Source organism: Enhydra lutris, unplaced genomic scaffold (genome assembly GCF_002288905.1).
Source record: "Enhydra lutris kenyoni isolate GAN:26980312 unplaced genomic scaffold, ASM228890v2 scaffoldscaffold48, whole genome shotgun sequence".
In the NCBI taxonomy this organism is placed as follows: Eukaryota; Metazoa; Chordata; class Mammalia; order Carnivora; family Mustelidae; genus Enhydra; species Enhydra lutris.
This window is the reverse complement of record NW_019154132.1, coordinates 2,121,192-2,143,537: the sequence shown is the minus strand read 5'-3', so window position 1 is coordinate 2,143,537 and position 22,346 is coordinate 2,121,192. Positions and strand designations below refer to the sequence as shown.

The window sequence follows — 22,346 nt, the reverse complement described above, 5'->3', positions numbered from 1 at the left end:
GAGAGCAAACAAAAGACAAAGTTAGTAGAAGAAAGGAAACAACAATGATTAGAGGAGAAGTAAATGAAATAGAGATTAAAAAATAAAGAAGACAATACTAAAGATCAATGAAACTATGGACTAATTTTTCATTAAAGATAAACAAAACTGAAAAATCTTTACCTAGACTTACCAAGAAAAAAAGAGAGGACTCAAATAACTAAAATAAAAAATGAGATGTTAAAACAGAAACCACAGAATTGAAAAAAAATCCTAAGAGACTATTATGACCAATTAAACAAGAAACTAGACAACTTAGAAGAAATGAATAAATTCCTAGAAACATACAACCCACCAAGACTGAATCATGAAACAGAACATCTGACCAGACCAATTACAAAAGGAAATTGAATCAGTAATTAAAAACCTCCTAAAACACAAAAGTCCAATACCAGATGGCTTCACTGGTTAATTGTGCCAAACATTCAAAGAAGAATACCAATACTTCTTGAACGCTTGCAAAAAACAGAAGTGGGGAAAACTTTTCCAAATATATTTTATGAGGCCAACATTACCCTGATACCAAAAGCAGACAATGATGCCACCAAAATAAATAAATAAATAAATAAATAAATGGCTAATATCCCTGATGAACATAGATACAAAAATTCTCAAAAAAATTAGCAAACTGAATTTTAATGATCATTAAAAAACTTATATACCATGATCAAGTGGAATTTATTCCAGAGATGCAGAGACACAAGGATAGTTCAACAGCAGCACATCAGTCATTGTGACATATCAAACTAACAAAATGAAGGATAAAAATCATATCATCATCTCAAAAGATGCAGAGAAATCAACTGACAAATTCACCACCTATTTATGATAAAAACTCAACAAAACGAGTAAAAAGGAAATGTATTTCAACATAATAATGGCCATATACAACAAGCCCAAAGCTAAAATCATATTCAGTAGTGAAAGGCTGAAAGCATTTCTTCTAATATCAGGAATAAGACAAGGATGCACACTTTCACCACTTTTACACAACATAATATTCGAAGTCCTAGCCAGAGCAGTTAGGAAAGGAAAAAAAAAAAAATTTCATCCAAATTGGAAACGAAAAAATAAAACTATCACTATTTGCATATGATAAGATATTATATGCAGAAAACCCTAAAGGCTCCAACAACAACAACAAAAAAAAAAACCTACAACTGTTAGAACTAATAAAGTCAGTAATGATGGGGGATATAAAATCAATCCACAAAAATTTATTTTGTTTCTGTACACTAATAGCATATTATTAAAAAAGAATAATTAAGAAAACAATGCCAATTACAATTGCATCAAAAGGAAGATAAAACTAAAAATAAATTTAACCAAGGAGGTGAAAAGCCTATATATGGAAGACTACTAGTCATTGATGAGAGAAACTGAAGAAGACACAAATAAATGGAAAGATATTCCACATTCATGGATTGGAAGAACTAATATTGTTAAAATGTCCACACTACCCAAAGCAATATACAAATCTAATACAATCCCTATCAAAATTATACTGGCATTTTTCAAAGAAATAGAACAAACAATCCTAAAACCTGTATGGAATCACAAAAGACCCCTAAAACCCAAAACAATCTTAAAGATTTTTATTTATTTATTTGACAGAGATCACAAGTAGGCAGAGAGGCAGGCAGAGAGAGAGGGGGAGGCAGGCTCTCTTAGCAGAGAGCCCGATGCGGGGCTCAATCCCAAGACCCTGAGATCATGACCTGAGCCGAAGGCAGAAGCTTTAACCCACTGACCCACCCAGGCGTCCCAACCCAAAGCAATCTTGAGAAAGAACAAAACTGGGGGCATCATGCTTCCTAATTTCAAGCTGTATTATAAAGCTATAGCAATCAAAACAGTATCAGCATTAAAAACAGACACATAGATCAGATGAACAGAACAGAGACCGCTAATATAATCAATACACATATGAATGATTAATTCATGATAAAGGACTCAAGAATATATGATGGCGAAAGGACAGTCTCTCCAATAAATGCTATTGGGGAAACTGGACAGCCATATGCAAAAGAACTAAACTGGACCACTATCTTACAGCAAATACAAAAGTTTATTCAAAATGGATTAAAGACTTAAACACAAAACCTGAAACCATAAGACTCCTAGAAGAAAACACAGGTGGTAAGGTCCTTGACATTGGTGTTGGTGATGCTTTTTTGGATTTCACACCAAACACAAAGGCAGCAAGAACAAAAATAAACAAACTATATTAAATTAAATCTGCAGAGTGTAGGAAACCATCAACAAAATGGAAAGGCAGCCTACTTGGTGGGAGAAAATACTTATTAATCGTGCATCTGGTAAGGGGCTAATATCCAAAATATATAAAGAATTCATACAACTCAATAGCAAAACAAACAAACAGAAAACCCCAAATCAATCTAATTTAAACATGGGTAAAAGCTCTGAATAGACATTTTCCCAAAGAAGACATACACATGGCCAACAGGTACACAAAAAGGTGCCCGACATCATTAACCATCAGGGAAATGCAAACCAAAACCACCATGAGATACCACCTCACACCTGTTAGAATAGCTGTTATCAAAAAGTCAAGAGAGAGCCAGCGTTGGTGAGGATGTAGAGAATAGGGGACCCTTGTGCACTGTTGGCGGGAATAGAGGAATGCACTGGTGTAGCTACTATGGAAAACAGTATGGAGTTTCCTCAAAAAATTAAAAACAGAACTACCATATGATCCAGAAAATCCTAAGGAAATGAGAACACTAACTGAAAAAGATAGCTGCATCCTCATGTTGATTGGAGCATTACTTATAGTAGCCAAGATACACAAGGAAACTAAGTGTCCATTGATGGCTGAAGGGATAAAGCAGATGTGGGGTGTGTGTGTGTGTGTGTGTGTGTGTGGATGTATACATACACATGTATACATACACAATGGAATATTACTCAGTCATAGGGAAGAAAGAAGTCCTGTCATTTGCAACAACATATAAGAGCCCAGAGGACATTATTATAAGTAAAAAAGGTCAGACAGAAAAAGACAACTATTATATGATTTTACCTATATATGGAATCTAAAAATGGAATGAAGAAAACAAACACAGTCATAGATACAGAGTGCCAGAAACAAGGGGGTGGAGGTGGTGGACAGTAGATGAAATGGGTGAAGGTGGTCAAAAGGTACAAACTTGTAGTTGTAAAATGATTAAGTAATGCACATGTATGGTGACTGTAGTTAATACTGTATTGTTTGCAAGTTTGTAAGAGAGTAGATCTTAAAAGTTATCAAAAAGTTTTGTAACTCTGTAGTGATGGATGTTAACTTGACTTATTGTGGTGATTCATGATATATACATAAATATACATGATATATACATAAATCATTACATACACTTGAGACAAAAGTAATGTTATATCAATTATACCTTAATAATACAAAAAAAAAAAAAGCCCAGTGATGTACAGTTTCACACTCACTGGGATGTCTAAAATAAAAAAGACAGACCACAGTAAGTACTGAGTAGGGTAGGGAATAGTTAGAACTCTTATTTACTGCTGGTGAGAATGTGAAATGGTGCAGCTACTTTAGAAAACAGTGTGGCAGTTCCTCAAAATGTTACATGTTGTATGAAAATGACTCTATTTCTAGGTACATGTCCAAGAGAAATGAAAATATGATATGTAAAGGAAATCAGTCACAAAAGGCCACATATTATGATTCTATATATGAAATATCCAGAATAGGTCACTGCATAGATACAGGAAGTAGATTAGTGGCCATGGGGGTGTGATGGGAAGACAGTAAGTGATTGCTGATGGATACCAAGTTTTCTCTGGGGATAATGAACACATTCTGGAATTCATCGGTGGTGATGGCTGTGCAATGCTGTAAATATACTAAAAACCAGTGAGTCGTAAACTTTAGAATGTATGTAAATCTTATGGTATGTAAATTTTATTGCAGTAAACCATTATTTGAAAAGAATAAAGTAACCCCAAATTGTGCTTTCTTGACTTGGAAAGATTGGGGATGAAAAATACTTTTATTGTTTTATCTCATAGCTGCTGTGAGTTTTACTAACAGGCTTAGATTACATGAGTGTAGTAGTCTTGAGTCAAGTGCCTGGTCACCTGTCACCCGTTCCCTAAATACCGTGCGCACAGACAAGACTGTAGCTTGTGCCCAAGTAACACTCAGGATTAGCAGCAATGTGGGCCAGTAACCTCCTCACCCCAGAGCCGGGTTTTTCCAGGTGAGTATTGAGGTCATTCTCCAGGCAGCAGGGAAGCATCTTTGCATTGTGACCAGCTGTATTTGGCCTGCAAATAAACCAGCAACAAAGATTTTCAGCCTTACTATTTTGGGATATTTTAATATTAGGTTAACTTGTTTATTATGTTTAGAAATAATTTTAGAAAAAACATATCAGTCACCTTTATTTTTAAGGAATATGTTAAGAAACTAAAAAATACAGAATTATTCCTTAACACCCTCTTTTTAGAAATCATTCAGTTTTATACGTTAGCATCTTACTGTAGTCAGTGTCTCATAATTAAAAGATTATATGTATATATGTAATATACTAAAAAGTAATTCTTGATTTTATTTAAAAATATTTTAATTACAATATTTTAAAATTAACAATATTTTAAAAACAATATTTTAAAAAATCAACTGTGTCTAAAGCACACGTTCTCAAACTTCTCTGAGAGTAAAAGTCAACTGGGACTCATTATAAACGGGGATTTTTCTAGGCTTCCATCCCCAAGAGATTGGTTCAATTCTGAATTTTTAGAAACCTCCCAGATGGTTCAGAAGAGCAGGGGTTTGTACTTTGAGAAACACTGCCTTAGGAACTTCAGCCTAGAATTGTTCTTCATTGGGGCGCATCGGTGGCTCAGTCATTTAAACGTCTGCCTTCGGCTCAGGTCCTATCCTGGAGTCCTAGGATGGGATCCTGCATTGGACTCCCTGCTCAGTGGAGTCTGCTTCTCCCTCTGCCCTTTACCCCACTTGTGCTATCTCTCTCTCTCAAATAAATAAAGCCTTTGAAAAAAGAATCGTTCTTCATTTTACCATAGATAATTAGTTGGTATTTCTTAAGATATTTTCAACCATTTGATGTTAGAAATAGATGACATTCATGCACTTATTCTGCTATTAGAAAATAATATTTTGTCACAAACATAACATTTCTAAGTCTGTGAAATGTAAGATGTGTTTGTTACCACTGTCAGCACCTTTGTTGCTGCTACCCATTAATGTGGTACTATCTTCACCTGCTATTTCCAGATTTCTTTTGACCTGGCTGAATATACTGCGGATGTTGATGGAGTTGGCACTTTACGACTTCTGGATGCAGTTAAGACCTGTGGCCTTATCAACTCTGTGAAGTTCTACCAAGCCTCAACAAGTGAACTCTATGGGAAAGTGCAAGAAATACCCCAGAAGGAGACAACTCCTTTTTATCCTCGGTCACCGTATGGTGAGAATTCATGGGTACAGCCTTGTGCATGTGCCATGCATGTTCTCTTGGCATGGGGCATGCATGTGTTTCTGCTTTAAATCCATTCCTTTCTCTCGTCTGAAGTCATTTGACTGTGAGATTAACATTAAGATTAGACTAAAATGACTAGAAATTGGGAAGCAGAACATTATACACTGCTCACTCTAAGTATTTGTTGTCACTGCCTCCAGGACGAAATTACCACTGCACTTGAGTGATCCACGTTCATCCAGCCCTTCTGTACACATCACTTTGAAAGGAAAATTAGACCCACAAGACTTTTTTTATTTAACTGTTGTGAGATTTGCTGAAGTGATAGGTTTCATGGTTTTTATTTCCCCAATGGAAGTTTCCCTGGGTTCAAATTTTTTTTTTTTAAAAAGGGGATCGCTTACATCTTATGTATTTGTAAAAAGAGTATTCATGAAAGTCTTCAGTGATCAAACTTCAAAGCATCTAGAATATTAAGATTTCATATTTTTTTTTCACTTTCTAATTCCTTAAAACTAGGAAAAAGGAAATAAGACCTTAGGTCAACTCTACCTATTGCTCACTTTATCACCAAATCAGTTAGATTGTAGAAGACAGAACTGTGGGTATTACAAAAGTAAAAAAAAATCTTAAATATTTTCTTGTGCACATTATTAACTGGCAAAGGAACCTTTAGTCATTGGCTTTGACTCTTATCTTTTTCTAACTTAATATATTACAAATTAATTTTTGCATGTTGTTACTTGTTTAAGGTGAGTGAAAAATCACCGTCTTTTATTATAAAACACCATCTTTTATTTGCTTTTAAAAAATTATTCCTACAGGGGCTGCTAAACTCTATGCCTATTGGATTGTGGTAAACTTCCGGGAAGCATATAATCTCTTCGCAGTGAATGGCATTCTCTTCAATCATGAGAGTCCCAGAAGAGGTCAGTAAATATGGTAATGGACAAGACAGTTTCAGACTAACAATAACTAAAAAAGTTGTATGTTACATTTTGCATATGTACTGTATAGACTGGGGAAAACTTCACATCTACAGTTGACCCTTGAAAAAATGGGTTTGAACTTTGCAGGTTTACTTATAAGGATTTTTTACAGTACAGTACTGTAAATGTATTTTCTCTTATGATTTTCTTAATATTTTCTTTTTTCTAGCTAAGTTTATTGTAAGCATACAGCATATAGTACATATAACTACAAAATATGTGATCAACTTTAATACATATAACATACAAAATATGTGTTGATCAACTTTATATTATCGGTAAGGGTTCTAGTCGACAGTAGGCTCTTAATTAAATTTGAGGGAATCAGAAGTTATATGCCTATTTTCTACTGCATGGAGGGTCACCATCTGTTACCCATCCATATTGTCCAAGAATCAACTATATTGTGAATGTCAGAAGTGGTAAATGAAGAAATGTAAATCCAAAGTTAATTGCTTAGTATGTTTGCTAGGTTTTTATTAAACATGAAAACTATACACTGTTCTTATTTTACCATTTTCATTAGTAGGTCTTATCAAGCACGTTTTACCTAATTATTAGGAAGTTTCCAAATGAATGGAAAGGAATATACTAATGCTTGTTTCTGGAAGTCACTCTTATGCATGTAGACTCAACTTGTAGAATATATGTCTATTACTTTGAATCCGTTAGATATTCAGTATTCTTTCTTTATATTCCATTTAAGGAGACATCCATAAATTACTGTGCTTCTAAAGTATATGTTAAAATAATTTGAAATCAGTGCTGATATGTAGAATCATTATCCTTTTTTTTTTTTTTTTTTCCAGAAAACTGTGTTTTGTTTGCATTGGCTTGTTTGCTTTTCACAGTTGCTGTTGAGACTGTCAGCAACATGCTAGCTTTTCTGTTCCAAATTTTAGGCTTTAAATAAGAAAATGTGTATTCTTATCATTATTTCTTATTTGCTGAAGCATGAGAAATCTTTACAAAATGTGTACTCTTCACAAAATGAAAATTATTTGTACAATCTAATTCTAAGATGTTTTATACAATTTCACTATCATTTAGCCATTTAGCTTGAGAATAAATGAAAAGTCCATATAAGTCCAAATGTTATAAGTTGTTTCATGTCCAACAACTAGTAATGCTTATAACTTTTTCAATGAAATTTTATGTGACTATATAGCTACATAATTAACCTACAAGTCATGAGGAAAGAATAAAGTGACAGATATATAAAGGTATCTTAAATATCAATACATTTTTATTTTATAATTGCGTAACTGAAAAATTCCCATTATATGATGCTAAAGAATAAGAACCTAGTCTGTCATGCCAATTGCCCCAAAAGAAAGCAACTTAATAAGCAGCCAGAAAAATATCTTCAAATAATTTTGTGGTTCTGGGTGTCCTTAGTAGAGGGAAAAGAAAAAAAGGAAAATCTTACCTCTCCTTGGCCACGGCATTTGGTATGCAGGATGCTCAAGGCACCTGCTCAGTAAATGATAGCCTCTGCCTCTTTCCTCCTAAACATGTTTATACCCATTATTTGGGTGTCTGTACTTTTCCACTTTCAACTTTCTACCTGCAGAACAAAATAAAGAAGTAAAAGTCAAGGGGCACCTGGGTGGCTCAGTGGGTTAAAGCCTCTGCCTTCAGCTCAGGTCATAATCCCAGGGTCCTGGGATCGAGCCCTGCATCTCGCTCTCTGCTCAGCAGGAAGCCTGCTTCCCCTCTCTCTCTGCCTGCCTCTCTGCCTACCTCTCTGCCTACTTGTGATCTCTGCCTGTCAAATAAATAAATAAAATCTTTAAAAAAAAAAAAAAAGTAAAAGTCAATTGTTTTGGATCAGGTTAGGATAGGGAAAAATATTTTTAGTTGCAGAAGGAAAAGATACATTAAAATATGACCTTCCCCCCCCAAAAAATCTTCTATTTGCATATGTTATAATGAGAACTAATTCTTGTCTTTGTCAGTGTTAAACCCTTCTTTTAAAAAATTATTTTAAGGGGTGCCTGGGTGGCTCAGTGGGTTAAGCCTCTGCCTTCAGCTCAGGTCATGATCTCAGGGTCCTGGGGTCGAGCCCCGCATCAGGCTCTCTGCTCAACGGGGAGTCTGCTTCCCTCTCTCTCTCTGCCTGCCTCTCTGCCTACTTGTGATCTCTCTTTCTCTCTGTCAAATAAATAAATAAAATCTTTAAAAAAAATTATTTTAAAATTAATACTTCTTTCTTCCCTCTCACTCCCTCTTACTGACTCCCAGCTCTGTCCTCAGACTCACTAAAATTCCTTCAAAAACACTCCAAGTGTCTTTATCTTAAACATACAGAGTTATTCTATATATACTATTCTACATCGAGGGCTTTTGTTAAATGTTTGTCTAAAAAATTGACTTTGTAGCATACACCGTTCTGCTTTATTATATATCTGAAAATCAATAGCTCATGTTTTATTTCATTTACTATCAAATAATGAAAAATAAATAGGAGTATATGTGGAAATAATATAATATTTAAGATATCTAATACTTAATACTTAGAGCTTTTTTGAAAGTTGGAAATTAATTTTCATATTAACTTAATCCTACCATAACACTATTGTTTTGTCACAGTTATATTTTCCAAAGAGATTCTCTGCCAGACTGAGAATTCCTTAATTGTAGGACTGTATTATATTTTTAAATCTTCAGCTTATAAAACAGTACCTATCTGTTAATGAACATTCAGTAAATATTTTTAATGAATGAATGAATGAATGAATATCTCATGTTTTAGTAAAATGTTACAGACTTTAAAGGTGGGCAGTCTGAATTACAGAACAGTAGGGGTTTATTTAAAAGTGTGAAATAAATGTTGATTTACTGGTTTCATGTAAGGTGTAGCTAAAGGCCATTTTGAAATAAAGATTCACCCTGATATACTGCAATAGATAAAATGCATTTCTAATTAATAATCTTAGTCTATATACCTATAATTGCTGTGGTACTTTAAGTTCATTTATTAAGTAGATTGAGCATTTATGCATCAGTTGTCTTTTACCCTGTTACAACAGTAGGCAAATGCTCTTTAGATAGTGCAGTGGTAAACCTCAATGTAGTTCTAAGATACCACAAATACCAAAAAGATTACCACAAATGTCCAATTAGTAGAGCCCAAACTGATGCAGCCTTTGTTGGGATGTGTACTTTTTCTCTAACGAAAAATATTTAACAAGGCCCTTTTGACTACAGGAACAGTATTCCATGAGAATTTCTAACTTAAAAAAGTATGGAAGAAAAAAAAAAGTATGGAAGAAGTATTTTTCAGCGTAAAGGTATTCTAGACCAGAGGTTGGCAAATAATGGCTCACGGGCCAAATCCAACCGACCAGCCTATTTTTTAAAATAGATTTTATTGGAGCACAATCATATCCATCTGTTTGTATATTGTCTATGGCTGCTTTCACAGTAGAGTCCTGTGGCCTACAAAGCCCAAAACATTTGCTGTCTGGCCCTTTAAGAAAACATTTGCAGGCCTCACCTATAGAATAATTAGTTCCTCAAAATCAAGGAAATTTCATTTGGGTTTAATATTTCTCCCAAGGTAGCAAGATAGTCTTATGCAAAGGATTTCCAATATTAAAGTCAAGGAGAATCAATAGGTAACCCATCCTTAAACAGAACTCGTGAAGTATTTGGGTCAGCTGGGGTTCTCTTGTGCTCTATTGAAGTACTGAGGGATAGAACCAAATAAACTAGGAACTGACTGAAGAACAGGAGCATAGTTCATTACAGCAGCCTTTCCTCCTGAGTTTGACACTTTACATGTCACTTTTGACTCTATTTGACCTTTTCTCTATTCCAAATACTTTGTGGTTTTCTCTTTTTTTTCCCCCTTATTCGGGAGAGAGAGAGCATGTACTAGCAGGGAGAGGAGCAGAGGAAAAGGGAGAGGGAGAGAGAGAATCTCAAGCAGACTCCCCACTGAGCATGGAGCCCGACTCAGGGCTCTGTCTCATGACCCTGAGATCATGACCTGAGCCGAAACTAAGAGTTGGATGCTCAAAAGTGACTGTGCCACCCATATGCCCTTTATGGTTTTCTTTTTAAGTATACCTATTTTGCTTTGTCATGAGAAGGTTGTAATGCCTGTAAAGATAGTTGGGATCACCTGTGTTTAGCACAGAAATTAATTGGTAGAGATTATTGTTGTAGAGAATAAAATCAGTAATCCAAAGACTTGGGCTCTGTTTCCCAGTCAGCCATGCAGTCATTCTTTCAATTAAGGCAAGATGTTTGAAATGCTCATGCTTTAGGTTTGCTTTTTTATAAAATGGAGGCATTTGAGTAATATTTACTACAAATTAATAATGAACAATATTTGAAATTCTTGACTTATATGTCCATAAAGGGATGAAAAAGTATGATATGTATCATGTTCTGTGAATACTATATATTATATAACAATACTCACCAATATTCTTAAGGTACTTTTATTCATAAGCACTCAACATTTAAAATTAAAAAATATACTGTCTTTCGAATTAAAGTGATAGTTGCTTTATGAATAAATTGCACAAAACTGCACATGTATCTGGAAAGCTTTTTCCTCTCATATTGTTTCTCCAAATTTGAAATTTTTTGTTTCATTTACGTATCTCTGTAGCTATATGTACATAAATACAGGGTTCTATTTGCCACAAATGTGGCTATATTGACACCTTTCTTTTGGAAATACAAATTTATATATTTTCTTTTTAAAATATTTTATTTATTAGGGAGAGAGAGAGTGGGCCCGCGAGCGTACAAGCAGGGGAAGTGGCAGGCAGAGGGAGAAGGAGAAGCGGGCTTTCCACAGAACAGAGAACCCGATGCGGGGCTCCATCCCAGTATTCTGGGATCATGACCTGAGCTGAAGGCAGATGTTTAACTGACTGAGCCACCCAGGTGCTTCTGTATTTATGTAGTTTCTATTCAGGAAAAAAAAAGGCTATGTTTATTGTCCAGAGCTATTAAGTTTCTGTAGGAAAATGTCATGTTTGGAAAAATCTTTTAGCTTTTGTTGCTAAGTGTTTTTGAAAGGCTAATCAGTTAAAAAGACTGCTGTTATACAGCTATTAACTATAAAAACTATGGAAGATATTGAGAATTTTTTATTTTTTTTTTATTTTTTTTTTTTTTAAAGATTTTATTTATTTATTTTGACAGAGAGAGATCACAAGTAGACGGAGAGGCAGGCAGAGAGAGAGAGAGAGAGAGAGAGGGAAGCAGGCTCCCTGCTGAGCAGAGAGCCCGATGCGGGACTCGATCCCAGGACCCTGAGATCATGACCTGAGCCGAAGGCAGCGGCTTAACCCACTGAGCCACCCAGGCGCCCCTTGATATTGAGAATTTTTTTATTGCTTTAAAAGTAGTTCATGAATAAGGACATTATAGTTTCTTTTCAAATATGTTATTTACCAGTAATAAAATCTCTTAAGTTGAAGATTATTCTATAAACCAGAACATTAAAACAAGCCCATTTCTAAAGTTAACAGTAATATTTGTAGTTTTGATTATTAAATAATTTTTTAAAAGGTTTTATTTATTTATTTTAGGGAGAGATACAGAGAGCACAAGAGAGCAAGCATGAGCAGAAGGGAAGGGTAGAGGGAGAGGGAGAAGCAGACTCCCTGCTGATCAGGGAGCCCAACACGGGGCTAGATCCCAGGACCCTGGGATCATGACCTGAGCTGACGGCAGACACTTAACAGACTGAGCCACCCAGACACCCCATTGATTGTTTATTAATTCAGAAGGTAAAGTAACAGGAATTCCTACTATTCATCACCTAGATAATTAAACCATTTTGCTAATTATATTTTATTTTTATATTAACATGTCACATATTAATTTGCTGACCTTTAAAAATTATAAATAGCATTTATATGTTATATATAAAATAATATATTTAAAAAACCCTCATATTTTGCATGACCATCAAGATTGAACAAAGAGAGACATCCTACCTTCTAGTTTCAGAAGATTAGAAAAGCCAAATGATTCAACTTGATTTCCTGACTTAAACGACTGTAGCCATTGTGATTAAAAGTAAAATGCACATGATATTGAGCATTCATGTGACTCTTCCATTTTCAGTATGATTGTAGAAATAGTGTCTCATCTCCTACAGCTGAGTAATGGTGTAGGTTTTTGAGAGACTTCCTAGGAGGAGGTCCTTGAGAGAAAGGCCACACCAAGAATGTGTTTGGTGAAAGTTCTCTGCTGTCTGCTATCTGCAGGTGAGGCTTAAGTGTCTGTTGGTTCACAGTGGTAGGACCTGTTGATTTTTGACTCTCACTTAGTTGCTACTGGTGCTACAGAAGGAGGTCAGTTTAAAGAGTTCTAGTCTTTTTATGAGGATATTTTTCTTATGTTGACTCATCTTAATGTATAGATCATTAGGTCTGTCTGGACAATACAATGACTACTATTTCCAAAATCAACTGAAGAAGTCAAGTTTGGCTATGTGAACCCACCTCAACACCATTAATTTACTAACAAATGAGTCACATGCAGTGATTGGATCCATCCCTTGGATCCCTTTAACCTGAGTAAGAAATCATGGTCCATCAACAGTCCTATTTCTTCCATTCTTTTTTTCTTCTTCTTTTTTAAGTGTATAAAACTAGAACATTTACTCAGCTCTACAGAAGGTATTATTTTTTCTCAGTAGGTTTCCTGCTTTTCTTTCTCCTTTCATGTTTGACCCCTAAATAATGCTGTCTTCCACATACAGCCTAATAAATACCACTAAGAAGCTGGTGCAAAAAGTTCAAGAAGAACTTTTTAATCATTTCCCAGCTGAGGGAATCAGAGTAGTTTGGCCGTCATCATCATCATCATCAAATATAACAATGAAGAATATTATATTCTTGACCTGTTTTGTTGCATTTGACATTGTGAATTAATACCCTAAAGGTTCTTTTTAGAGACATTTTGACTAACCTTGTTTAAGTTACATATTTCTTTATTTGGGTGTGGAAATTCATACACCTATTTTTTTCTGATCCTTGTGTGTATTAACCCATTAGATAATATTCTTTGTTTTAAAGAGCTTTTAGGGAACAAACAGCTAATATCCATTTGTATGTATTTTCCCCCAAAACTCTCAGAACTTATGAGCTAGAAAGGAATTTAAAGATCATTCCATCCCATTTATTTCATCAATGAAGAAACTGAAGCAGCGTGAGGTTGAGTTGTCCAAGGTAACAAAACTAACATGTTGTCAACGCTAAAGCTAAAATAATCCTGAAGAAAGGAATGACTTAAGTTTTGTTCATATTTGCAGAAATAGCATGTATATGAATTGTGAGTTGGAAGTGAGCAAATCAGCCCCCATAAAGCAGAGCTGGTACTTGTGCTACGGAACGAAGCAAGTGAAGAAGTTGGAAATTTATCTCAGTTGCTCTTAACTTTTGTAAAAGACATTAATTAATTTGGTTAAAGGCAATAGTACTTTCAGATATTTAGCAGAATAATAATAATAATACATTAATTTTATAATGTTTAAATGTAAATAAGATATGAAGCCAATGACTTGAGTATCACCAAGAAGTTGGCAATGAGAAGAAACAGAACTAATGCAAAGTATGTTAAAAATCATGTGGCAATAAGAAGATATAAAATACTTTAAATATACCTGTAATTAACAGTTTAAGGCTACCACAAATAGATGGTGTACTACTACTGTTTAGATATTGAGCCATTTTTAGATGATATAGCACATTCCTCTAAATATGGGCTTCATAAGAAATCATATATATCAGTCTAAACACAGTCTTCACCTGACTCAGAGAATCTGACATTTTAAGGTTCATGAACTTGTGGCTTCAAGTTCTAGACTTGAGTTGTTGTTTTTAAGCTGCCAAGTGTTTTGCTTTTTAATATGTCTGACTGTATTTAATGCTATAAATTCATTTTCATATTTTTAAACTATAATTCCTGTAAAAATTAACTGATTAAGTCACAGTAAAATTTTGGGTAATTTTCCCCTTCATTTTTTCTGAACATTGCTCTTTATTCATTGCTGGAAGATAGACTAAATCTTAAGAACTAGGGGTGAAGGAATGAGAATAGGGAGTGTATGACTTTGCCCCCCAGAGGATTCGTGACAATGTCTGGATGTGTTTTTGGTTGTCACAACTGGAAATGAGGGCAGCAGCAGGGATGTTCTTAAACATCCTACAATACATAGGAGAGCCCCAACCGCAAAGAATTATCCAGCCCCAAAACGTTAGTAGTGCTAAGGGTGAGAAAGTCTGCTCCAGAATTTCACCCTTGAATGTTACCACCAAATCTAGATAAATGTCATCTGTAAGACTGGGATCTTCTTTTTCTTTACATATCACTTTTATTTTGCAGTAAATCCTTCAAGCTTTAGCAAGCATTCACCTTAACACAGGAGAAAAAAACCCCAAAACTTTCTGATTTAATAAGTAGATCCAGGTGAAACCATTTAGGCCTTAAGTATTATGGTCTATTACAGGTCAAATGCCAGTCAGGGAAGCCCAGAGAACACAGTTGTTATTGCAGGGCTCTCCAAATCACTTGTGGCTCAGTTCTTACTTTCATGACCCACTGGTCAGCAGAACAACATCAAAGTAGGTCCATGACGACCTTCCTTCCACCTCCAAAATAAATGAACATATTTATCTTTTGTTGTAAGTTATAACAAGAACAAAGCTTTCCTTTGGGAATAAGCTGTAGAGTCCTTGTTTTGGCTTTGATAGAAGACAATAAAATGGATTCGAAATAAGTTTTCAGTGCATAGGATTACAGTAATATTAGTGTGAGATGTTCACTTTATTTAAAAATTTTCCTTTAAAATAATTTGTATTTGTAGATATTTTAGTGCTTCAGGGAATAATAGAATGCAGGATACAAATTAAATGACTGGAACTTGTTTTTATTTAATTTTAACAGATTGAAGTACTCATCTTTGTGTGTGTGTGTGTGTGTGTGTGTGTGTGTAAAAAACAGCCTTTAAAAATTACAAAGTTATATTTGCCTGCCTGAGTAGCAATTTAAATCATACATTTATAGAAGTATTAAGAAACAAGCAAACCAATATCCAACAGCCCAATATTTTATTTGTATTTCTATATTTTAGAGCTATTTTGTGGTTCTTTTAGATAAACATCATAGCCTTAATGTACTAAAAAAAAAAATTTGGCTGCCCATTGTGAAATGAGCTGATGAAGTAATCTCATGCTTGAATTCAGCAGAGCATTAATGAGTTTTACACAATACCATTTTGTCTGTGTGTAAATGGTTAGATTGTTGGCCACTCACCTTGGACCCACTAGATTCTAGGTGGCCTTTCCGGTTGGGCACAAAGTGACATCATCTGGCTTACTATTACATTTGTAGACTGTGATACTTCACAGATGACATCTGCACTTGGACTTCACAGAGCTGTCTGCCAATATTATTCTCTGTGGGGAGATGAGGTGTAATTGCTTAAACATGAAAGACTTTTGAAGCAATAGTTGGTCTAATTGAGGTGGTTGTTACCACCAAACAAAGTCAGGTCCTTCCCACCTACTGAGGTGAGACTTCTGAGACTGTTAAATTGGTTTTTTCAATGTCTTGTAATTTCAGTGACATTTACATTGGAAACCAAACTAACAACTGTCTGATCTCACATAGAGCAACTCCCACAGTATAAGCAGGTAGGGTACACAATGGTTAAGAGTGTATTAAGCTATTCAGAGCCAGGCCTGGATGGAGTCTGCTTGGCTGCACTATCACTCAGACCTCAGTTTCCTCTTCTGTACTGCTAATAGTGCCGGTCTAATGGGTGGGTGCACTGTGGGGATCAAGGGGACGGTATTGGTTACCTACCTGTGGGTCAAGTGTAAAGGTAAAATAGGAGAAAGTATGTTTAAAAGATTAATACAGTGCCTGGTAGATTTTGAACATATGTGTATTTCTTTTTCCCTCCTCTCTTCTCCCCCATCCCCTCTTACTGTATTTTCAGAACTGAACCTAGAATATCTCTTTACTCCTTCCCTTCTAAGGTGAAATACTGTGTTGGAGCCAAACTTGTTTGTGGGATTCTAGTGGCCATTGGCATAAGACTAAGACAGTAAGAAATATGAATCCCACAGGGCCTGCCAATTAGAGATGGTTTTAAACCAAAAACAGAATATATTAATGATGTTTACAAATGAATTAGAGTAGTCACTGACATATCCATGAATTGCAAAAAGAAAAAAAAATGTAGTAGTAGTGAAGGATTGCTGAAATCACAGGAAAGGCCATTTTCAGATGAGATTTTGGCAGTTAAACAAGTGAACATTTAAATAGGAAAGTCAAAAAAGTTGATGAATATGGAAGGATTATAGTAAATGTCAAACACCTATATAAGACCCTTGGGATTAATGATACCCTGAAGTATTTTTTAAATGATTCAGATATTTTTATTAATGGTCCTGTGAGAATCTTACATGAAATACAAAATGCTCCTTTGTCGAAAAATTTACAAACCAGGATTTTTTTGTTTTGTTTTATTTTTTGGCTATACTACAGAAAAACAAAACAGTATAATTGCAATTTAAATTTTATCAATTATAAGACAAATTACAATTCTTTTCCAAATAGCATTTTCCCCCAAATTTAGTTTGAATCAAAGCTTTATTTTTCACTATTTATTATGGAATTGTTTTCCCTTTTAATTGAATCAGGCTCACATAAGGATACAGAAGTATCCAACTGCTTCACTCCAGGTTCCATCACTTACTAAATGAGTGACTTTTGGCAAGTTTCTCAGTCTCTCTCAGCCTTAGTTTTTTCATCCATAAAATGGGATAATAAAATTTCCACTTAAGATTGTTGTGAGCATTAAAGGAAATAATGTAAGTAAAGTTACTAGCACATTATTGTTATTTCCACCACTACTAGTAATGTTGCATCTGGAGAAGGAGGGTCAGTTTGTACCATCTCACAATTTTAAATGTAATAATAATAAAAAGGAATAATGAAAAGTAAATTAATAAAGTGATAGACAACTTGTCTTTCCTGAGCAAGTAAGGAAGTTAAGCTTTCAGAGCTTGGTAACTGGTAATTAAGGCAGACAAGATGTGATAGAGTCATCCACAGAATTTTGAATGTGAAGCAAGAATAAGTTCTGAACTTCTGTTGTTTATGGGATGTTTACTTCCCAGAATTCATTTAAAGACCAAACTCTGAGCAGAAAAGATTCTTCTAGATAGAGGATTTAAAATCTATATTCCTTTCCTGTGCTCATCTTTGCGAAAGAAAACTTGTGCTATAAAAAAAAATATCATTGCAAAGAAAGAAGAAGATCAGAGAAGAGCCACACAGCACGCCAGAACCATAATTAGCATTCTGGGAAGCTTAGTGGAGGAACTGAAACCTTGCATAAAAACCAGCTAATAACATTTGCAGTTGCATAAATGTATGACAAATCATTCACTGATAAAATGTATTCCTGCATACTCGATAGCACAGTTCATGAATTGACTGCCTAATTGACTCTAAGCAGGTGCCAAACACTTAGTCTCAATTAGTAAAATCTAACAACTTTAAAAGCCTTTATTAAAGAGCTATGTACCTTTATGTATTCTTTTTTTTTTTTAAGATTTTATTTATCTATTTCACAGAGAGAGATCACAAGCAGGCAGAGAGGCAGGCAGAGAGAGAGATAGAGGAGGAAGCAAGTTCTCCGCTGAGCAGAGAGCCCGATGCGGGACTCGATCCCAGGACCCTGAGATCATGACCTGAGCCGAAGGCAGAGGCTTAACCCACTGAGCCACCCAGGCGCCCCCCTTTATGTATTCTAAAATAAATAAAATTGTTTCTTCCTTAAGGAAAAAAAAAAAAAAACAGCTGATAATGCTTCAGTGCTTAAAGACAGCATTTGGCCAGTGTATAAGCCAATACTAAAACATAATGATAAACTTCTGGGAACAAACACAGCAAGACAGTACAGCCTGCAAGGGGCACAATAGAGAGAATCTTCGTGAAACAGAACAGTTCCTTAGGTCAAGATCATTGTGTGTCTGTTTGCGGGGTGAGGAGGCATTGGACATTTTTACCAGAACCACTGAATCTCTTCTATAGTTTGTTAGATACTTACAAATACACTTATAACAAGTATAATCCAAACTTATCCTGAACTAGGATTAAGAGGGGGATTGGCAACCCCTTAAAATTGAGACAGGTAGCTAGGTCTGAGAAAGGAGATACAGTACAAAGAGAGGGCAGCAAAGCCTTTTTTGTTTGGTTTGGTTTTGTTTTTTTAAATGAAGAAATTTGTGACACTAGAGACATAGGGATGCCAAAAATACTCTTTTGGGGATCAGATTATGAACTGAGGCCATGAGCTAGGAAAGAGGCATCTCCCCCACTTCTGTGTAAAGCACAGCTCCTTGAGGGAGATGCATTGCCCTGTGGAAACTCAGAACCCGGGCTGCTCTGAACTCTCAGAGGATCAGGAACCATGTAGCAACTTGAGTTCTCGTGGAGGATGCCGATGTCTGTGGTTTCTCCCTAAATTAGTTTAATACCAGGAGGGTGCGAACGTTAAGCAACTGGTTTTGTATTTGAAATATCCCAGGGACTCCTAAAATTGTTGGGGATTCAGCAGGTAGGGGTACTAAGCAAGAGGTGGACCCTAACACTACTCTGGCCTCCTTTATACTTAGAGACTCATGGAATCCTGGGGCATGCAGTTACAGAAATGCGCTTAATAAATTGTACTTGGATCATATTAGCGTATGGGCTCAACCATTCTCAACAAATCCTTTTACCATCTTTATATACTCCTGGTTTAATGAATACTTCCAGTTATTGTTATAGAGACATTCCTGCTCTGGACAGACCCTAATGATGAGTAGAATAAAAATTCCTGGAGTGAGCAAAACTTACCTTAAAGAAGGCCTATTTCTGCCAGAATAGGCAGGTCATTATAATAAAACTTTTTAAATGTCTAGTATGTTTAGGATTTCTTAAAAGGCGCTAAAGCAGGATGTACATGAGGATAAGTAGCCCATAATGGGATGCAATTAAGGAAGTGAAAATACAATCTGATCACAAAGAGACACTTCCTGGCCATGAAAAGGTAGGCATGCAACATAATTTTATCAATGGAATAGGGGAAGCCCCAGTACCCATAAGATGTTAAAGAAGGCTGGGTTGAAGTACACAGGAAATGTCTCAACCCTAGCCCAGGTGCCTCTTAAAATCCTAACAATGAATCTGTACAAAAGAAGCAAACCTTTTTTTAAAGAAGAGGAAGGAATTTCTTAGAGGCGTGCTGGTTAATTTTATAGGAGGAAGAACCTTAGTACTAGTATATACTCATGTAAATGATCATTGGACTGTATACTCTCAGAACTCTATGATGAGTATTTAATCTGAAGTGCTAGGCATTTGGGGATGTTTCCTTAGCCTGCAAACAAAGGGAAATATTCCTAATAGGAAGTAAATAGCAGTCAGGGGAATTAAAATATTTTAAAAAATGAATATAATCTATTCTTCTACCTCTAGCACTAAATGAGCTAATGTACCATATATGAAAAAAAAATGATATGTATAGGTCTCTTTAACAGATAAATAGAACTTTGTAGACACAGTTGAATACTACTGTGTTAATTAGAGTTGGCGGTTATGAAACTGCTTCTCTGGAATGGATCTGGGGGTGGGGATTGCAGGAGTTGAGGGTTCCACATGAGCTGTGCGTCGGGATCTGGCACCTCTCTCAGGAGGAAAGTCTTCCCTGGGTGGTTACTGTTCACTTTGAAGCCGTACCTAGTTAGCATCTAAGGTGGCTGTCCTGCCACACACTCCTTTCCTCCAGCTGATGGAATGAACACACTCTGTGGCCATGTCCCCCAAGGTCTCTGACACTAGCTTGATGTGTTTTGCATATTCCCTTTTTCTTTGGCTGGATTCTAAGTGCTTCTAAGACTGGAATTTTTAAGCACAAATTCTTCTTGAGAACTATTGAGGGCTCCTGAGCTAATAGCTTACATTTTCAAGAAGTTTTAACTTTTGGGACTATTAGTGATATTAATGATGATAATAGTAACAGCAGCTAACACTTAGCCATTACCACGTAGACTGTACTCTGTTTTTCACTTATTTCTTTTAATCCTCATAATAAAACTAGTAAATAGATATGGTGAAACCCATTTCATAGGTGAAGAGATGGAAGTTTAGAGAGATTATATTAGTTTCCCGTAGTAAGTGAAAGGTCCAGGATTTGAACCCAGACAGCCTGACTCCAGAGCACCTGTGATTATCCATTATGTTATGCTGGCTCCTAAAATGGCCTGTCTTTTCAGTCACACTTCATTTCCCAAATGAGCTTTATTCTAGTCACATCAGCTCCTATTTTGGACCCTCAAATTTTTCCTCAAGACCTTTATTACTGCTTACCATTTTGTTTCTTCTTTACTTTCCTGGTTTTGCTTGTTTAATCTTGCAAAATCCTAAATTTAATTAGTGAAAATGTGGAATGATGAAGCAAGGTATGAAAGCAAATTACTTTTCTTGAATTTGTCATGTAGTTGACATAAAAACTGGGGCAATATGAGACTAAGCTATTTTGAAACTAAGTCTATTAACTTTCAAAAACTAAGTTTCATGAGTTTTATTTTATAGTCTCGATATTAGCAAGTCAATGATACTGCTGAATGGTAGCCATTCTCATTTTTTAGAATTCTTTATATTGTTTATATACTGTTAAATGATTATTAAATTTGTTTTTTGTTGATGATAACAATATTTGTTCTTAAAAACTAATTTGAAGAATATTGGGTTTTGCAACTCACAGACATTGCTTTTATGCAAATTAAACAAGGCCCTCAAGACAAGCTCATGATTATGGAAGCTGAGAAGTCCCATTATCTGACATCAGCAAGTTGGAGATCCAGGTGTAGTTCTAGTCTGAGTCTAGACACCCTTGGACTTGGACATAGACTTGTAGTGTTCAGAGGAGAAGGCAGGAGAAGACCAGTGCCTCAGCTCAAGCACTTAGGCAGAGAGGAGGAATTCTCCTTTCCTCTACCTTTTTGTTCTCGTAAGGCCTCTGAGGGATATAATGAGGGATATATATACAATGAGGGATATAATGAGACACCATCAGTAAAGATGGCAATGTGCTTACTCAGTCTATGGATTCAATCAAATGCTAATCTAACAGGAACAGCCTTACAGACACACTCAGAAATAATGTTCAGCCTAATATCTGGGCACCCATTGGCCTAGTCAAGTTGAAAAACTATCATCATTCTAACTGAATGCTTTTTTTTTTTTTTTTTTAATTTCTATGGTCCTTCAGAAACAGTTTCTGTCACTGCTCTGGTGTGCCTTAGATATGCTGCTGCCATTTCTGTGCTCATTAGACACCCTTGGCCTTTACTTGAGACCCCAAATAGATAAGGAATATCAAGAAAGCATAGATGGTAGTAGTGGAGAGTGACTATATAGCAAATAAGAAAGCCATACCCTTCCTTATGTTTTTCATTCCTTAATATACATTTATTCCATATCAACAATTAAAGTGGCATTTATTGACTGGTAACTGATACCTAGAACTCATCCTTTATTTCTGATTGTCTTGCCCTTGGAGTCTGACCCTTTTTGAAAAATATTTCATAAACAGAAGTCCAAACCAAGTATTTCAACAGTTCTTACAGAGGAAGAAATGTTAGTTGCTTTCCTTGGGTGAGAAAATATCATTTGTACTCATTTGTTTTTAGGCTACTGCATATCTTTACTTTTCTGTGACAGGAGAGAATAACAAACTGAATCATGAGTGCCAAGTAAGAGTATTGTGGAAGGAGATGCAATAGCTTCATTTTATAGATAT

At 35.5% G+C, this 22,346-nt stretch overlaps 1 protein-coding gene across 1 annotated transcript in view; it reads left to right on the top strand.

Annotated features, from left to right (window-relative positions):
- LOC111156715 (GDP-mannose 4,6-dehydratase) overlaps positions 1-22,346 on the top strand; it is a 628,939-nt gene that overhangs the window by 292,856 nt on the left and 313,737 nt on the right. The window contains exons 5-6 of the mRNA XM_022517761.1: positions 5,315-5,507; positions 6,344-6,448. Coding sequence (XP_022373469.1) covers positions 5,315-5,507; positions 6,344-6,448 — 298 coding nt within the window. The remainder of the gene's footprint in view (positions 1-5,314; positions 5,508-6,343; positions 6,449-22,346) is intronic.